At 47.4% G+C, this 18,840-nt stretch overlaps 1 protein-coding gene across 2 annotated transcripts in view; it reads right to left on the reverse strand.

Moving 5' to 3' along the window:
* LOC144178273 (CTD small phosphatase-like protein 3) overlaps window positions 1-18,840 on the reverse strand; it is a 36,124-nt gene that overhangs the window by 7,413 nt on the left and 9,871 nt on the right. For both annotated transcript variants that reach the window (XM_077706007.1, XM_077706008.1), the window contains exons 5-11: window positions 17,729-17,812; window positions 16,074-16,185; window positions 14,713-14,824; window positions 14,223-14,309; window positions 14,004-14,146; window positions 3,916-4,042; window positions 3,094-3,189 (exon numbers count right to left, since the gene is read on the reverse strand). In XM_077706007.1, coding sequence (XP_077562133.1) covers window positions 3,094-3,189; window positions 3,916-4,042; window positions 14,004-14,146; window positions 14,223-14,309; window positions 14,713-14,824; window positions 16,074-16,185; window positions 17,729-17,812 — 761 coding nt within the window. The remainder of the gene's footprint in view (window positions 1-3,093; window positions 3,190-3,915; window positions 4,043-14,003; window positions 14,147-14,222; window positions 14,310-14,712; window positions 14,825-16,073; window positions 16,186-17,728; window positions 17,813-18,840) is intronic.

Raw genomic sequence — 18,840 nt, forward strand, 5'->3', positions numbered from 1 at the left:
TGGATAAACCGTCGTTTTTCCCATCTTTTACACCACTTCGCTGCCTGGCCTTGACCTTTCTGCATTCTCAACTCCCGTTTGAAGCTGCTTGATACGCAAAGGTCCGCAGGTGGGCCAGACCACTTGATAACACACGTAAGCAAGCAGGAGGCTACTCGCAAGTGGGAGTTAACCTTCGACGGCCCCACATGGCAGCAGTACACCAACGCACCAACTGCAAGAAGTCAAAGTTCAGGTGGCTGGCAAACCGTAAATTTGAAGCATCCATTGCGCCCCCGACGAATGCAAAAACACATACGAAGTAACCCCACGGCGATGACTGAACACTAGCTTTCCTCGCCCACTCGATCCAAGTTTCTTCCTTTCACGGCGCTCTCTCTCTTTCTTCTCCAACTCTGCTCCCTGCTGATAAGTGCCTTTCAAAGTGGTGGTGTTGCTACGCTTCTTTCTTTGCCGCCTTTATTCTATTGCTGCCTGGTACTATCACTTGTTTCGCTTGGTTTCACTCCCGCCTTTCCCCCTCTGAATATGCTCGACCACGTGGGCCTCATCTTGCTCGCGCGAGGCGTGGGGCTGGAGGGCTAGAAATAATGCCCGACGGCACAGGGGCCACATAGTGCACGGTGCTTGGCTGGCGGGCTAGCTTGGATGCCGTAGAGGGGAGGGGGGACAAATAGGTGTTTTTGTTTTGGTTTAAACCTGGAATTTTCGCTAAAGGTTCGCAAATCACGCGAGTGCACACCAATAATAGTAGTCTTATCCCACCTGCCGCGTGAGAACGTCTACCAGGCCAGCATTTACCCGCCCCCTGGTAATACGACACTTTGGCGCGGTCTTAAAAGTCGTATTATCGGGGTTCCACTGCAGCAGGCTGCCACGTTAAAATAACAGACATGACAGTATTAACTCAAACTGCACACATTTTAGCAACGTAATCTGGAAAGACGGGATGCATTGTGGTGCCACAAAGGCAACCTTCCTGCCGCTGTCCTACAGTGATGTCCTGACAATCGACCTGTGCAAGCCAACACCAGCAGAAGTACATTCAAATGAAGGGTGCCTCTGGACTTATACAAGCAAACTGTAGTTGCAAGTGTTTTACCGCAAAAGCATGAAATACAGTCGAACCCTGCTACAACGAACTTCGCTTCAACAAATTATTTCCAATTCCCCGTCAGCTAGCCCTTGAAGTCAATGCAACAAAGTCCTCGCCACAATGAACCATTTGTCAGGCTTGCTTTAACGAAATTTTCAATGATTTGGGCTGGGTTTGAACAATTATTTTACAATAAAATAAGCATAGCGCCAGCTATCTGTAGCTTTTTATACATTCAGGACGCTTAGTTTCACCGAAAACATGCGCGGTGCGCCCACACCGCCACCAAAAAAAAAAAACTCATAGGCGGACGCCATTGTTTGACGGTAATAACGATGTGGCTGGCCGTCTTTACATGAAGCGGCGGGCCGGTTCGCCAAGCCGGAGCTACAGCCAATCTGTACCCAGTTGAAATCGCACGAATGTGCTCCGCTGCTGGCGCGGTGCCGTCATGTATCTGTTGTGAGCAGTCCTTGCCGTTTTCCTTCTACCATTCCTCATAGCCATGAGCAAAAATCATGTTTGCGTGTTTGGTCTTGAAGTCAAGCCATCCTATCTTAGTCGCGAGCGCGCGGTCATGTTAAATGCAAGCGTGCGCGTCTTGCCTGCCAAGGTCACTAGCTGATTTGATTGATTGTTTGATTGTAGGGTTTAACGCGCCGACGCAACGCAGGCGATGAAGCGCGCCGTAGTGGAGGGCTCCGGATTAATTTTGACCACCTGGGCATCTTTAACGTGCGCCAAAATCTCGTACACACGGGCGTTTTTGCTTTTCGCCTCCATCAGAAAAGCGGCCGCCGCGGCCGGGAATCGAACCCGCGACTTCGTGCTCAGCAGCGCAACGCCTTAGCCACTGAGCCACCGCGGCGGGTGGTCACTAGCTGCCGTGCCCTGTCAGAGGATAAGATAATGGCACTGCTCCTGCCACAAGCGAGAGGGGGGCTTCCAACGGCCTAGCAGCTATCTGCAAGTAATCAGCTCGGTGGACACGCCTTGTTGTACAGCAATATGTTCTGCGCCTGCATTTCTTCACCCCCCTCCGTAACGCGTTCTTTGCGTGCAATGAAAAAACACAACCATTGGTATGCTTGTTATCTGAATAAACATGACGTTATTGCATGTCACTCCTTTTTCTAAACATCGTATTATGCTGCCAATGATGCGGAAACATACGGGGCTATTTTTCTGGTTTTTCCGTGGTCTGTTGGCTTCAACGAAATTTTTCGCACGTCCCGTCAATTTCGTTGTAGCAGGATTCGACTGTAGCTCATTGAGCAGGGGAGGGGGGGAAGAAAAAAGAAAAAAGGAAGCAACCTTTTAGAAAAGCAGTCAGTAAGTTCCCGATGGGGCACTGTGCCCTACTTCGGCCCTTTTTGTTCAGAGGCACAGCGGTGACCAGCAAGCCAGGTCATTTCACATGGCACAGAATGCTCTAGGATGTCCAACTGGGCACTCAGCAGCGTTCAACTGGATGTTAATGCTCTCCCATTCGCTACTTGTATGAAGTACCTCTTTGTCCTTTGAAGTATTTTCTTTCCCTTAACGCAATCAGAATGTACATGCCTCATTACCTATATCTATGCTTTTTCAGTCGTGGCAGCTGTATTATTCGTCAACTTTTGTTTATTTAGCATTTTAATTCAACTTTTTTTTCCAAAAGGGACTCGGAACAACTCAAGCTGTCCATTTGGCGAGAGAGAGCAGCAAAATCTTTTGGTATTGTTTTTAGCCATGCTTGCCCCAATGCCCCTCGTGAAGGCATTCCCTGTAATGCACAACACTGTGTGGCAGGCAGACCCACAAGGCACAAAAGGACCAACTACGCACCTGGCCCAACATCTGCAACAAAGGGCTGCAGCAAAAGACACTGTAGTATCTGGGTGAATTCAGCTGGTGTAACATTTTACAGTGTTCCGTTATACCTTCTTTCTCCGTATTCATTGTTGAAAGAGGGGACAAGTGTGGCAGCGAGGAATACACCTGCACTCGAGACTCACCATGGATACCAAGCTTTCGAGGAACGGGAGGAGCTTGAGGAGTTCCCGGTCATTCCTGTCCATGAACCATGACTCAATGGGGATGCCGTTCTCCAGCTGCAGCCACAAGGGACCAAGGCACACCGTGAGAGCAGCGACACTTCATCGCTATGTTTTTTCATCCCCAACTTCGTCCTCACAGTTCGCTTCGCTCGAATTTTCTGTATCCAGAGCAATTGAACCGCAAAGACAACTCTAGCGCTACTGGGAACTCTCACAAGGTGCTTATGCTTCCAGGGAAACAATAGATAGAGGTGGATTCCAATGGCTTGGGCTCAAAACATTGTTGAGGCTGCTCACCTTGATATAGAATACCCCTCACAAAAGTTCAGACAGCACAGCACACATCAAGTCCGACTGCGGGACTTGAGAATAACCAAATTTCAACGGATTTGTTTAACAAGGACTCATTGCAAATGAATTGAGCTAACTTCCCCAACATCATAATCCAATCTGCAATATTTTTCCTACACCAACGAGTGCCTACACAAATCCTCCGTTACCAATCAATCCCAGTGTGGTGTATGTTCTTGTACAGATATTACCGCCCCAAACCCTGTGCTTCGAGCTGCTGCGACCCAGAGTCGTAAAGTCTCACTTTCCAGTGCTCACAAGACATTGCTGGCTGCCATGCGCTTATCACAGATGTGACTGGCCAATCACAAAGACACAACAGAAATTGTTGCAAAGCTGCCTACAGAGAGTTCAATGTTGAATACAAGTGTCCTTGACATTTAAAAAAAAAATAAAGGAGGTGCCCGTTCAGAAGGTTTCACTGATCACCTGGTAGCCGAATGCCTGCGGTGAGTTGTCAATGATGATAGTCTTGGCCAGGTCTCTGCCCAGAATGGTGAGATCCTTGATGTAGTTGCCACTGACACAGACACAGTGTTCCCTGAACAGCCGAAACCTGGAAAGGATTGAGGGCATCCTAATCGAACACATACCCTGGAACAACCAAGGAACAGCAGCACTCGCAGTCAGGCAATAATATCAAGCAAGTTCACAGCTGAGGCACAAGTTCTGTGCCCGAAAGTATTTAATGCACTATATGTGCCTCTCCATCCCCTTTCCCACTTGCAGTTTTAATGTCTGAAGCTAGAAAGCAGAAATCTGTAAAAGCCCTCCATCAGGAGCTGTGTCACATTGATCCCACACCCGTCTATACTGTATATAGACGCTCGTATAGGACGCTCGTGTAACTTGAGCCAAGCATTAAATTATTTTGAAAAATACGAGTTTTTGGCGCACAGAAGTATCTACAAATGGTTCAACGTGGTGCGAGCCATTGCACACATCTTTGCATACCGATGACTGACTTAAAGGAGCCATGAAGAGAAAATGCAAGTTGGTTTTATTCGAAAGATTTCGTGTTTTATAGTGCCCCCAGCGCTTGTCCGGATACAAACGGTGCTTTATTCACTGAGAAATTAAACAATTTAGGTTAAAATTTTGATTTTCCCGCTCAATCGTGCGTTTTCGTGGTCCCAAGTGACATCACGGGAACCGACCGCTCTGCAGCCTAGAGTACCTTCATTCACGCATCCGCCGTACAGGGTAGAGACACGTAACGCTGGCCCCGCCATGTTCGGTTGCTCGCTCGCCGCCGAAGCAAGTCATTGTGTCAAAACCGCGCTAAAATTATCGCCGCAACGCGGTTTACTGAAGAAGTTTGAATCATATTGTCTGTTTCGCGTTGCTAGGTCTCGTGGGAAACGAAAAGAATAACGCGTTGAGCCCGTTGGCCCAATTGCGGCGGCACGGGACCGTTCAAAGGTTGTCTCCACCCTGTAGCGGTGTTGGTTTGTTCCCGCGTTTCTTTACGTTCCGTAACCTAGATGGCGCCACCATACCGTGGCAAGCGTTTGGTTTGTTTTTGCCCGCATTTAAACCTGGCTTGTTTTTGTTCTGGGAGAAAATATTCGTTCCCTGAAACAGTGGTCGCTCGACAAATGGGGTCACGTAAGACACCGTTGCTTGCGTCAATCGGCCAGTGTCGTCTGAGACAACCCCAAGCCCCATAGTGCTGTGCAGCTAAACCAAAGCATGCTGTGCGCAGTACAAACAGCAGAACGCATCAGTACTTCTATGTTTACATGTGCTTTCGTAACTTCCACTGTTTGTCCCATCATTCCTATTGCTTTGTAAAGAATGTGCCCTAAATTTAAGCGCAAATCGCTCGTTCGTCTAGTTTGTAAGCTCTACCTAATTTGCGTCTGCTTCTGCCAGCCTCCGCCAATCGCAGAGCTTAGCCCATGTGACATCACAGGTTCTGTTGCGGGAAACGAGCTGGTGGGTCGCATGACCATTCCCGTTTTTCCTAATTATGTAGCTTATTTGAGCGAAGTTTACGTCAAAAGTGGTGTCAGTATGATTCTGACGAGACAATCTTTTGAATGAACCAAACTTGTGTTTTCTCTTCATGGCTCCTTTAACAAAAGACGAGAAAATTTGCTTTTTCAACAAGTAGCCCCGCCAAATTTTTTCAGTAGCGCTATTCGCAGTAGTTAAAAAAATATATAAAAGACCGATGGTTCCCTGAAAATTTCTTTAAGAACTCATGGTCCCTGGATGAAACATTGAAACAGACGCCACAGCTATGTAGTGATTAGAATGGCGGCAGAACAGGTTTTGCAGTACGGCAACGTTCAGCGGGAGAGCACACTGACGCATGTGATGCTTGAATAGAGTCCTTAACCAACCAGCTGTTCAATGTGCATGCTTTCTCTTTAAAGGGACCCCGCAGCACCTCCCATCGACTGCACCGAATGTATTTTGAGGTAAAGTCTATTGTCCCAGCAATCTCCTCCCGCAAGTATTATGAAAATCCATTCACTATCACCGAAACTACACACAATGAGAAATCGCGCATAAATGTTTCCTCTCAACTCGACCGTGGACAACACGACGACAGCTGCGTGCTCTCTCCTGGAGAGAGGAACGGCTTGCGGTGTTCTTTTCAGCGGTCTTCAATATATCACAGGCCAGGGAGTTTTCTCTTTTTTTCCGCAACGTGGAGGGGTCTATTTCCGGTTTGGTGCCACAAAAAAGCAGGCATGGCTGCCTGCTCGCAAGCGCGTGCTCAGGCTGGGAGAGCGTCTTTGAAGCAATAAACATTTGTTGTTGAGTGGTCTCGTTGAAAAGGGAGTATTAAGATAGTCACTCAAACTCCGCACGCACTCAAAACACAAAACGCCAAAACTATGCAAACAGGTTCAGGCACAGAAGAGGTTGGTACACAGCGCTGACGTCACAGGAAATGCGAGAAATAAGCCGCAAAGTTGACCAGCGATAGCCAATAGGTCAGCCATAGCTGCAGTGACATCATTTAGGCCATGCCAGGGGTGCATAATGAGGAAAATTGAAGAGAGCGCGGTTGGTTTTTCCACGTCTTTCACAGTGATTTGTGCACTCACCGCTCCATGTGCACGCATAATATTTGGCTCAGGTATTTCTGGCAATGTAATCTAAATGCCCCGCAGGTTGACTTGAGCTGCTCAAGAGTGTTGCATGGCCCCTTAAACATAGTGCAAAAACTAGTGCAAAAACTGGAAGTTGCTTTCTAGATCTGCATTAAAGGGTCCATGAAGACAAAATATAACTTTGGTTAACTTGAAAGAGTTAGGCTTCAGTACCTCACTCAGCTCCATTCCGGTCACGAAAAACGTTTTTAACCGATAAAAACGCAAGAAATACGTAAGAACTTTCAAATTTTGCGCCACAGTGACATGTTATCGGCACGAGTGAAGTCATATGGGCCGTCATTAAAAACAATTTTCAGTGTCTTAACTGCAGGTTAGCATTCAAGTGATTCGATCAAACGGAACTAGTAGCCCACTACAATCGTCCAGTCATGTGTCCTGGCGATTGATCAGTTCAGCCGCCATCAATCGCCCAAACAAGATTCTTTGACGTCATAGAAATGTTGCCAGAAATTGGCTAGCGAGTCGCCACTCCTCCACACGTTTTCTTTAATATCTCCGTTATTTTCCCGAAGTTTGCGATGAAATCGGTATCATTGTTATCACGACAGAGCAGTCTTTCTAATGAACCAAACTTGTATTTTGTCTTCATGGCCCCTTTAACAAGGTTTCACAGCAAGTTCTCTTGAGCACTTGGGCCGCTTCCTAGACAGCCAGGTCTCTTCTGGGAGAGGTTTGGAGCTGACAGCAAGCAGACATGGTCACACAGCAGCCATTATTTCAGTGAGCCTTACAAGTGGTCAGAGAACTGAACGAACAGAATTTCCAACCCAATTAGCTAAGTGCTAGCTTTAAGGGGCCATGCAGACAAAATACAAGTTTGTTTTATTCGAAAGATTTTGTGTTTTACAGTGCAAATGATGCTTTAGTCACTGAGAAAATAAGCAATTTACCGTACTTACCCGATCGTAATGCGCCCCCAATTTTAACGCGCACCCAATTAAAAAAAAAAACTTTTGATCGTAACGCGCATGGAACTTTGTGATCAAGAAAAACTAATGCAAAAGAAACAGGCGATTTATTTCCCGAAGTAATCTCGCTCATCTCACTCGTTGCTCTCGGAGAGCTCCTTGTCGTCTTCCACTGACCGCAACATCTCGTCCTCGGTGCCGTCAAGCGCGTTCGCGACGCCACACTTCTGAACGAACGTTCAACCATGGTCGATCGTATCGTGGCCCACGCCTCGCACGTCCATCCCGCGAGCGACTCCAGAGGCGCACGGTTCAGCCGACCGCTAGTTGTGAACGCGTGGGAGCCTCTTGTAAGCCACTCGTGGAAGCGGCGCACCTTTGTTGCTGCTACTGCCATTGCTATTAGCAAGCGTGCGAGTGGAACGATTTGACGATTTGTGTGAACGCCAATAGAACAAAGCCTAGGCGCCTAGGCTTCCTGCGTCCGAAAAATCATTGCTAAAAGCTTTGGCACCATCTTGAGATGGCAATGGCGATGGGTAGGACGAAATTTCCACTGTTCTGGCAGTTTCGGTTTCGTATCCCATTCTAACGCGCACGCGATTTTTCGGCCAATTTTTCCGGAAAAAAAGTGCACGTTAGAATCGGGTAAGTACGCTAAGTTAAAATTTTGATTCTCCCGCCAAATCGTGTGTATTCATGACGTCTACAACGATTTCACAAGAATAGGTCTTCAAGCGAAACCTAGTGCGCCATTAGGCGACCGTCAGTCCTCCTAGAAGGCACCACCATACCGCGTGTTTTCTACCTTTGCTTTGTTTGTGACTGTATTTGCACCTGGCTTGTTTTTGTTAAGGTAGAAAATAATCGTTTTGTGAAATATGGTGTTCACTCGACAAATATGGTCACATAAGACACTGTCGCTTACGCCAATTGGCCAGTGTTGTCCGAGAGCTCCCCAAAGTGCCGCACTGCTGTGCAGCTGAAACAAGCATAGTGCGCGCAGTACTAACAGCAGTATGCATCAATACTTCCACATTTACGTGTACTTTCGTAACTTCCACTGTTTACCCCAGCATTAATGCTATAAAAAGAATGCACCCTAAATTCAAGCGTGCATACAGTGTAGACCATTTATAACGTAACTGCTTATAGTGCGGGGCCGGATATACCGTATTTCCGCGCGTATAACCCGCCCCTGCATACAATTCGCATCCCCAGTTTCACTCCGCCGAAGAAGAAAAAAAAGAAAAACATTCCTCGCGTATTGCCTGCACATTTAATACAGGAAAGGCTGCACCAAAGCTACTGCCCAAGCAACACATCACATACTATGTAGACAGAAAAAGCATATACAGTCTAGGCTCGTTACAGCTGATCCGGCAACAACGGACTTCCGGTTACAACAGACCATTTCTGTTGGTTTGCTTGGTCCCCATGCATTTTAAGTGGAGTCCACTCCGCTCTCAACGGACCCGGCTATAGCAGACTATTGGCTACAACAGACTAAATTTTAGGCAAAAATTGTTTTGACTGAATGTTTATAGCCGACTTCCGTGGGGCCGGCACCCGATATGCTTTTTCTTTGTTTATTTTGGCAAGGAAACTTGTGTCTGGCAACATTGTCGGCAGCCGGGCCGTTGGCGCAGCCAAGCCAAGCCAGTGCCGCTGACTTTTTTTTTTGTGCGACCAGCGGCATGAGCGGCAGGCTAGCTGATTTCACTGACGAATAAACTAAGCATGATTAATGCTGTCGAACACGACGAAAAACAGGCCGACATCGTTAAAAGTACAGGCCTATCTAAGCAGACGGTCCGTTCGACCGTCAAGAACAAGGCCATTGCAGATAAACGCGACTGGTGAGATAGAACAACAGCGCTTTCGCATACGCAAAGCGACTCACTCGGAGTCGAGTCTGCCCTCCATCTTCACAGGTTTTTTATGTAATAAAGAACTCAGGTTCAGTGACACTCAGCATTTATTATTCCCACGCATGCATCGTTCGCGTTCCGTCTGGTGGAAAAGGTACGAAATTCCTAAAGTAGGAGGTTGGCTCCCACCCATTGTGTGCATTCTGCCGGTGGCCGTGCACAGTCCAACTGGTAGAACTTTCAACATTTACAACTGTCCATCAGATTATTTCGTATCAGCTGCTTCAATGCCCAGACTATAATTATAAGAAATGCAGAAGCTGCCTTGGGGGAACGTCAAGCAGTGATCCGATTTGCTTGATGAACGGTGCCTCGTCACGAAGAGTTTTAAAGAGCCTAGCTGATTCTGCTGGCTACGACTGATTTTATAGCGGGTTAGTAATTGCTCCTTGTTATATTCTTGCTTTCTTTGCTCAGCTTATCGTGCGTCTTTACATACTCGACCGCATGTGCTAGGCCTTTTCCAAGTGCCGGTGCTAAGCTTCGGAAACAGGGTTTTTAGGTGATTCTTTTCCCCACGTGAACGCTGTGCAGAGGAGCTGCAGGCGCATAGAAAGAACAGCGTCTGTCGCATGTATGTGCAGTACTGGTCAAAGTTACTTTTGCGCTAGTATACCTCCTGCCCCCCATCCCCGACTCCGGTCGGATACTGCATACTTCGGCTACAGCGGACGTTTTTTTCCAGATTAAGAGGGTCCGTTGTAATGAGCGTAGACTGTATATAGCAAGTAGAACACACTGACTACAAGATGAAAGTCACAATTCACTCACTGTATTTCACAATTCTCAGTGCTGTAGAGAATTTTTTGTGTGATGTTGTGCAGGTTCGTGGGTTTATAGGTCTTTCGTCGAACTAATATAATTCAGTTGCTAGAGTGCGCTCGTCCTTGTTTTTTCTTCCGTGTCCTTGTATGTTTTGCGCAATCGCTGCCATGGAAGGCTTAGTCAGTGTTACTGCGTAGGATATTCATGGCACAACGTGCACTGCCGTGAAGCTGCACTAAAGGAAAAACCCCGCGTATTAACCGCACCCCTACTTTGCAACCGAAATTTTCGCATTCTGAAAATTTCGCAAAATACGGTAATGCGGGTTTTTCTGGCCACCGGTAGGCTTCCCATAGAACTCAATGCATAAGCATATTGCTAGGGGTGTGCGAATATTCGAAACTTCGAATATTCGATTCGAATTTTTTGGTATTCGATTCGATTCGAACGACACTTTTATTGTTCGAAATATTCGAACCACCCAAAACTAAAAAAAAAAAAAAAAATTCAGAGCGTGTCTGTATCGGTGTTTATTTACAGTGGACTCTCGTTGTTACGATTCTGGGGGTGCGAATTTCGGGATGATGCGAATTTCCGAAAAGTCCCGGCGAAATTGCATCGTTCGCAATGGGAAAAATTTCGGCTGTTACGAACGGACCTGCGCGGCCCGGCGGAAGGTACGAACGAGCCGGCGAGGCACCCGACTGCTGAACGAGCAAGTGACGGCTCTTGCTCCCCTGTTTGTCACTCTTTCTCCAGAAACGGCCGGGCTGTTGTTTTCTGCTCGCGAAAACGCTCTGCGCACGCCCAACGCGCTGACACCGCCGCGAAACCACCCCCACGCTGCGCGCGGCGCGGCCGGCGACGTCAACATGGCGTCGGCTCCAGCCGCGAAGTGGCGCGGGCGCTCGAGCGACCGCTTCTAACCGCTCTTTAAAATGCGGCTCAAGGGAGACACGAAGTTGCTTGTGCGGTAAAGGAGCTGATAATTCATGCGATAACGGTACTACAAAACATCATCCGCGCCGCTAGTGAAAGCGCCCATAAAATATTTGCCGGGGTGCTAAGCCTAACCGTCTCTGGCGGAGCCAAGCCGGCTGTCTCGATCTCATCGCAAGTAGTTAGGCTCCTCCATTCTGCCGCGCGCGTACTGCGTCATTTTCTGACCGAGGTAGGCGCTACCGCGGGCGCGAAATCGTCGATGTGGGCGTGAAAATACAGCGCTCGCAGAGCCGAGCCGAGCGAATCGCGTGCAAAACCGCACCATGCGGTTCACGCTTGGCTGTTGCGGCGTGTAGCGAGTTTGGGCACACTGAGTGAGGAGACGAGCGCGAAGCTTTACGTGCTCCAGAAAGGACTGCTTTGCGACAAGGGGGTTAAAAAAAGCAGAAAAATCACGAATTTCTTCACGCAAAAGTAGGAAAAGAAATAAACGAAAACTTTTTTCAGCGCTAAATTTTTTGGTCTGTGTTGGTTCATACGAATTTCGGATGATACGAATATTTTTCGCAGTCCCGCGAGATTAGTATAATCAAGATTTTACTGTATCAGCGCGCGGCAATGTGCACGGGCTCGGGCATGCCAGCTACTAGTGTCTCAGCGGCTGTTTTCGATATCTGGTAAAGTGGTGACGAGCAGGAGGTTGTCACTGCTCCCCGAACATGTCGAGCAGTTAACCTTTCTCCATGTTAACATTTAAGTGAGTGCAGACCTTAATCTGTTGAGTGCAGACCTTAATCTGTTGAGTGCAATGGTATTGTGTAATTCCTAATTTTGCTTTGTGCGATTTGTTGTGCAATGAAGTTGCAGTTTTTGTGTCTCTAGATGGTGAAAACATTAATTTTACAAAAAAACATAAGTATTCGTATTCGAAAAATATTCGAAAAATATTCGATTCGATTCGAACTTTGTTTTTATTATTCGAATTCGCTTCGAAATTTAAAAAATTGATATTCGCACACCCCTACATATTGCCTAAAATGCGGTTTCCCGAAGCACCATACCGTTTATAGTGCGTTTTTTTCACCGGTCGAGCTGGGCCATCCTCTAGGGTCGCAATAACGAAAGACAGGTGCATTCAGCCATTTTACGCAGCCCAGCCCGCACTCCCATCTCGCCTCAGGGGAGGGAGGAGGAAAAAAAAAAAAAAAAAAGAGTGAGAGAGCGAGAAAAAGAAAGAGAAAAAACACCCATAGGCACCCTTCAGTTTGTGTGTTCCGCTTGCACTGGCATGATAACCTCAACTGCCCTTGCTCTCAGCACACCTCTAAAAATAGCGAGCCCCCCCTCCCCCAACTCTGTGGTCGCCGTAAGTTATTGCGCTTAGAGCATTGTGCAGATAAGCAACCACCCTTTTCCTTTTTAAACATCTGCAGATAGCAAGTCCAGCTGCGATGCCCGAAGTTTCCACTACCTGTACGTTGCGCATCAGCACAACGCCTTCAGCCCTGCGAACGCTAGGCAAAGGCGCAGATGAAAAAAGAAATTCGGCTTGCGTACTTATCAAAATCCATCTAATACTTATCCGCTGCATGAACGTACGCCTTCCCGAACATCAGAGTTCACTAAAAGGGTCACCGTATTCCCATTTAGCCAATCATTGCAGAGACTGCAAGTGCCGCCCAAAACTGCGTGACACGTTAATTGTTGATAAACACAAAAAACGGTTAACGAGAGAAATAATAGAAGCCTTCCGTATAAAGAAAGAAGGGAATGACTGTGTTAGCCAACCATCGGTTTTGCTGTCTGACACTGAGCATGCCTTTTTGAACCAGGGTTGATAAAATGTGTTGCGTTTTGTTCTTGTCAGCACACGTGCAGTTTGATTATGTATAGAATGTTTGGTGTTGGTGCGCCGGGATCTTGTCATATGGTAGATTGTAAATTTGGAAGTTATGACGGTGGCGTCTCTTCCATGTATATACGTATGTTTTTTCCTGTAATAAATTTTCAGTTGCTAGTAGCGCTTTGTCCCGTGTACTTGCTTGTCCTCATCTCCGTAGCGCTTTTCCCACCATGAACATTTACCAACAAGCCCAGCTCGCAGTTCTTCTTAATAAACGCAGATTCCTCAAAAACATAAGCGCAAGTTAAAGCCGTGCTCAGGGTTTAGACGGTGCAGCAGCGTCAGATGTGGGGGGGTGATTGAAAGGTAGCTTGAAATATGGTTGGATCCGCGCATGTTCTTGTTTATAGTGCGGTTCCGCTTGTAGACTTTCACGACATACGTTATAAGCGGCCTACACTGTAGCTCATTCGGAAAGCTTATAAGCCCTGCCTAAGTTGCGTCAGCCGGCCTCAGCCAATTGCACAGCTGCGCATATGAGGTCATAGGTTGTTGCAGGAAACGAGCTAGTGGGTTGCATGGCCATTCCCTTTTTTCCTAATTATCTAGCTTATTTGAGCGGCGTTTATGTTAAAAGTGCTCTCAGTATGATTCTAACGAGGCAATCTCTCGAATGAACCAAACTTGCGTTTTGTCTGCATGGCTTCATTAAAGGGACAGATAACCGATTTTTGTTGAGTATATTTTCTTCATTCCAAATGAAAGGGCATCACTTAAAACACCTTAACCTACAACGATTTTGCTGATAGTGCCGTAGACTTTTAAAATCGCAATTTTTATACCTACCAGCAATACGTGTCCCAACAAGGGGAAGGCTGGCAACCCTCACAGTGAGCCATGCTGAACATACTTTTAACTTTATAAAATGCTGATTGTCATTGCGCGAAGTGCGTCACCTCCACCGGGACCATTTGCAAAGCAGGGAGGGGACACCTGCCTGATGAGCTTTCGCTCGGGATCCAAGAGATTCAGCAGCTTGTCTGCGTAGACCTTCTTGGAGGCCGTGAAGAGGATGACCTCAAATATCTTGGACACCCGCTCCAAGAACTCACGGAAGAACGGCCGCGTCCGGACGTACACCTGTGTTAACAAGGGCGCCACGGCTCACTCTTTGGCTCCTCCGCACGGCCGTGCCTTCCTCCTTCCCTCAACTGACCTTGTACTCGACCTCCTGGAAAGTGACCGGGAAGGTGAAAGTGGCGTCTTCCAGCTCCACCAGGCTGCAGTGAACCAGGGTCTCGTCCTGCCCAGACAGCAAAAAAAGGTGCCCTCAGCACAAGCCACAATCCCAATCCAGAGTTCTTCAATCGCAAAATGCTTCAGGATTGGGCCGTGCAAACACCCCTGCTTCTTTGAAACCGAGGGGCTAGTGTACTGGCCCTAGGAAACAAAAACTAAACCTTTCTAAGCATTTACTTAATAACAGAGCCTAATAAAATAAAGTTTTCCTTTTAAATTAGACGACATTAAATTATTTAAGGTAACACCTATTCTATCTAGCCACAAGTACTATGGCTCAACTTTCTGCTGACAGATGGAAGGCTCGTCAACTTGTCCTCCCAGTCTGCCCCAGCACGGGGGGGCCTATGAAGAGTTTTGCAACTGGTGTACACTGAGCAACTGCCACCATCTGGTGGGCTGCTCACCAGGTCGAGGACGAGCGAGAACTCGGGACTGCTCCGGGTGCGCAGCGGAAGAGCTGGGCAGCGGGCACGCATCTCCGCACTGAGGGGAGGCAGGTGCTTGATGAAGTAGTAGCTGCACAGAGAACACGGGGTGCCAGGCTGCCTCATAAAAGACTCGGGGGCGGGCAATCGTGCTGAACTTCACAGGCTAGCTGCGACTGCATACTGGGCATGGCTGGGACGCCACCTTGTGTTTGTGAGTCGCGGACCATTTGCCAAGGATGAGTATTCCCAGCAAAAGAGCTTTTTAATGAATTATGTGTTTACTAGACAACAGTTGCAGCTTGGCATTTTCAGAGTTTATTTTTGGGCAAATGTCTCAAGGCACCTAGTGTCTACATTGGAGATGCTATTTGGATGAGTCGTGCCCTGGCACCATGTACCGTATAGACCGGAATATAGGTCATCCTGGTATATAGGTCGACCCCCTACTCTGAGGTGAAAAAAGTTGACAGAAAGAAATAATAATTCGGCACAGAAACGCACACACAATTTATTTTCGACGCCAATCCGTCACTGCCACTAAGTACGCCTGCCGAATTCACTCGTCCGAGCTGTCAGAGTCGTCCGAGGATGACTGCTTCTCACTGTCAGCGTCCCACAGAGCATCATTTTCAGTGCTGTCGAGTGCGTTGGTGATGGAGCACTTCCTAAATGCTCGCGCAAGCATGTCGTCGGGGGGTGACTGCCAAGAGCAAGACTATAAGCTTGACACGGTCGTGAGGGATCGTCTTCGCAGCCGGCCTGTAGTTGTCGCCAGCTATCCACTCATTGTACAGTTTGTGGAGCCGGTCCTTAAATGGCTTGTTCAGGACAACGTCCCAACGGCTGAAGGTCATTCCTCCCGGAATCACTATGAAGTCGATCCTCGCATCGCCGAGTGCCTGTTTGACGCCTGCAGTTAGGTGTGTCGAGGGGTGACGTTTGTGCGGATCTTTTTTGGAAAAAAACTCAACCGATATACTGGTTTATACGGTAACACACCACCCAGTAACACACAAGCAAGGACATGCGCTGACTGACGCCAACAACTGTGCGGATCTTTTTTGGAAAAAAACTCAACCTATATACTGGTTTATACGGTAACACACCACCCAGTAACACACAAGCAAGGACATGCGCTGACTGACGCCAACAACACAAAGTGCTGATGACAGCAGTTAGGTGTCTGTGTCACGCTGGTTGGCTGCCCTGAACAGTGACGCCGCTGTTTCACAACCCACACACAGTGCAAGAAACAAGACTGCCTGATGCGAAATCTACTGTGTCTCACTTTAGCCACCCATGGACAAAACAGAGAAGTCAGACAAGTGGACACCCACGGGTCGAAGGTGTCCCAGTCTGCGGTGGCGTCCTCGGTGTACACTCCGGCTGCCTGCTCCACGTAGGGGCCATCGGACTTGAGGTCCACCAGCTGGTCACATGACTCCAGCTCTGCACAGCAGCGCACAGCGCATAAGCCTCGAGGAAAACTGCATGCTGAGCCCCCACTGATTCTGCCAGCTAGGCAGGGCTCAGTTCCCATCAATATCACATCAAATAGTGGGTCACCAGCACAACTTATGCAAACAATCACATCGACAGTGGCTGCTCTGTTACGATGATTTCAACTCGAAATTGGTGATTACGCGATGCAAGACAGTGGCGCACCCTTGTTTCCTCTCCTTGAAATCATGACTTAGCAGCGTACACGCACAAATATGAAACTCCTAGGTCTTTTTCGTGCACCTCAAAATTCTTAGAAAAAAGCACACTGGCCTCAGAGCTTGGCATCACCGGTTGTTGATACCGACAGTATAAACCTCAAGTAAGAGTTAAAGGCCAACTGCACTCAACCTCAGCCAAATTTACTTTCAATGTACAGTACGTACCACCAAACCAACTGGTAGCCCCATGAAATGCGTGGTTAATTAGTTATAAGTGTTTAAAATAGCTCCGTCGCAGGTGGCGCCACACCTGCCAGCGGACCGTGCAACCAGCCATTAAGCGCAAGTGACATTGCGGCCGGCCCTGTGCTTTTTCTTATGGCCAGCCAAGAGAACCGGTTGAACTCCGCGGGGCATGCCTCTCCTAGGGCTGCGGCGAGGGCACAGCATTGCGCAGGTTCCCTCCAGCCGGCCAGCTGCGTGTGGCCGCTCGCTTGCCGGCTGGAGCATCACTTTAACCTGGTCATAATGGCCGCGCTTTTCTCAATTTTGGTTTCAAAATCTGATTTTTGATGGCCGTTTGCGCCGTGGATACGCGTATTTCAGCTGTCATATTTTGTATCTTTCAGTATTTTTGGGCAGGCTATACGAAAATAACGTTTTCAAGAGGCTGAAGTTTTGAGTGCAGTTGGCCTTACAGCGGCTGTCTGCTATGCCAGTGGCATCAGGACAAACGGCGAAAGGCCACTGATCAGAGATGAATGCTGTGAGAGGCATTTTTTGTTGCACTTTGAGTTATCACCTAATACAAAACACACCAGTATCCACAAGAAAGAATCCCAAAGAGTGCCATATTTCCTAAATGGGCCGAAGACATTGTGTGACAAGGTATTCCAATGCTACCGTACAACACATCCCACCAAACACCAGCATGGCAGCTAAAAAATAAAGCCTGCAGCAAAGAAAATCCACAGATGCAGGAGAGGGCATGCTAAAGAACAGTTCAAAGTGACGCAAGCTGATCCCGAGATGCTAACCGGTGACAGTAAAATTGGAAGATGTGGTGTGTGTGCAATGTCAGCATGCTGATGTTAGTGTGCTTGCTCACCATGGTCAGATTTGAATGGAAGCACTGTCCTGGATCCTTGAGCAGAATGTGCAGGATCGCAAAACAACTGTCATAGCTCAGGGCATTGAAAAGGGCTCACAAGCTGCTAAATGAATAAATAGCTACTCCAAGATAATGCATGCCAGAAACGGAAGAGAATACCTGCCACTACAGCCTCCTTTCTCTCTGTACTGGCAAATCAGGCAAGCAATACGAGACTTACCACTGACGGGTAGGGCCTCAGCATCCTCAGAGTTTGGGCACGGATCAACAGCCAGACTCTGGAAGCCCAGCTTTGCGTCCGCTTCTGGAAAATGCAAATGCCACACTTGAAACAGGCACTGAGCAAAAAAACGGTAGGCCACCGATCAAAACCACTTGACTATTGGATGCTTCAACAACACTGGCCCTTAAAAAGAATTCCACGAGCACAACTAAGATTACCCCACATGGGAATGCGCAACAGTGACCTAAAGGCCCCTCCTAACAGCAAAGCGCTTAAGAAATTGATTCTGGGCCATGGTATTGCCAATGAATGCGCCTTTAAATGCAAGGTATGCATGAATGAGTCACAGCAGCAACCACCCAAGCCATCGGCTGCTGCTTTGGTGAGCCAAGGATTAAGCTAACAACTCACACCCATGCTATCAAAAATACAAGTCCACAAGTCACTTTCTGGTTTTTACGTTAAGGGGGGACACTGGTCTTGAGGACATTTTTGTTATTTTTTAACCTACGAGCTTCAGATTTACATTGTAAGTGTACTTTAACATCCTGAGCACAAATATGCAGTCAGTTTTTGTCTACATGGTGTAAGTTTCGAGTTGTGCAACATGCTATGCCACTCTGTTTTAAGTAATTTTTTCATTATTTACCTATGCAATACTCAAATACTTTTCATCCCTTTCAGCTGTAGAAGGACCAGGGAGTGCAACTATACCACAGCAGTAATTTTAGCATTGTTTCTGCAAATACTATAAACTTATTAAATGTCAGGTCATCAATCACCAATGTTTTCGTAAAACAAACAGCAGATAATTTTATGCTAGCAAAAATATTCTATACTTTTGTGGTTTTATTGCACTGTTCAGTTCATGCGCTTTCGAATGAAGCAAAAATGATACAAATCTGACCAGTACATACCAAATTTTGTACCCTACAGTTGACCTTGTGGGGAAAAAAAAATTGGTTCTGAGAAAACAAGGCACAAAGTTTGGAAACAGGTGAAAATTGTATTTTAGCTGACTTCAAAGGGCAACAGCTTTGTAAATACTTAAAGGAGCCATGAAGAGAAAACACAAGTTTGGTTCATTCAAAAGATTGCCTCGTTAGAAT

The sequence above is a fragment of the Haemaphysalis longicornis genome, unplaced genomic scaffold (assembly GCF_048455015.1).
Source record: "Haemaphysalis longicornis isolate Haplotype H1 unplaced genomic scaffold, Haemaphysalis longicornis Haplotype H1 scaffold_4, whole genome shotgun sequence".
In the NCBI taxonomy this organism is placed as follows: Eukaryota; Metazoa; Arthropoda; class Arachnida; order Ixodida; family Ixodidae; genus Haemaphysalis; species Haemaphysalis longicornis.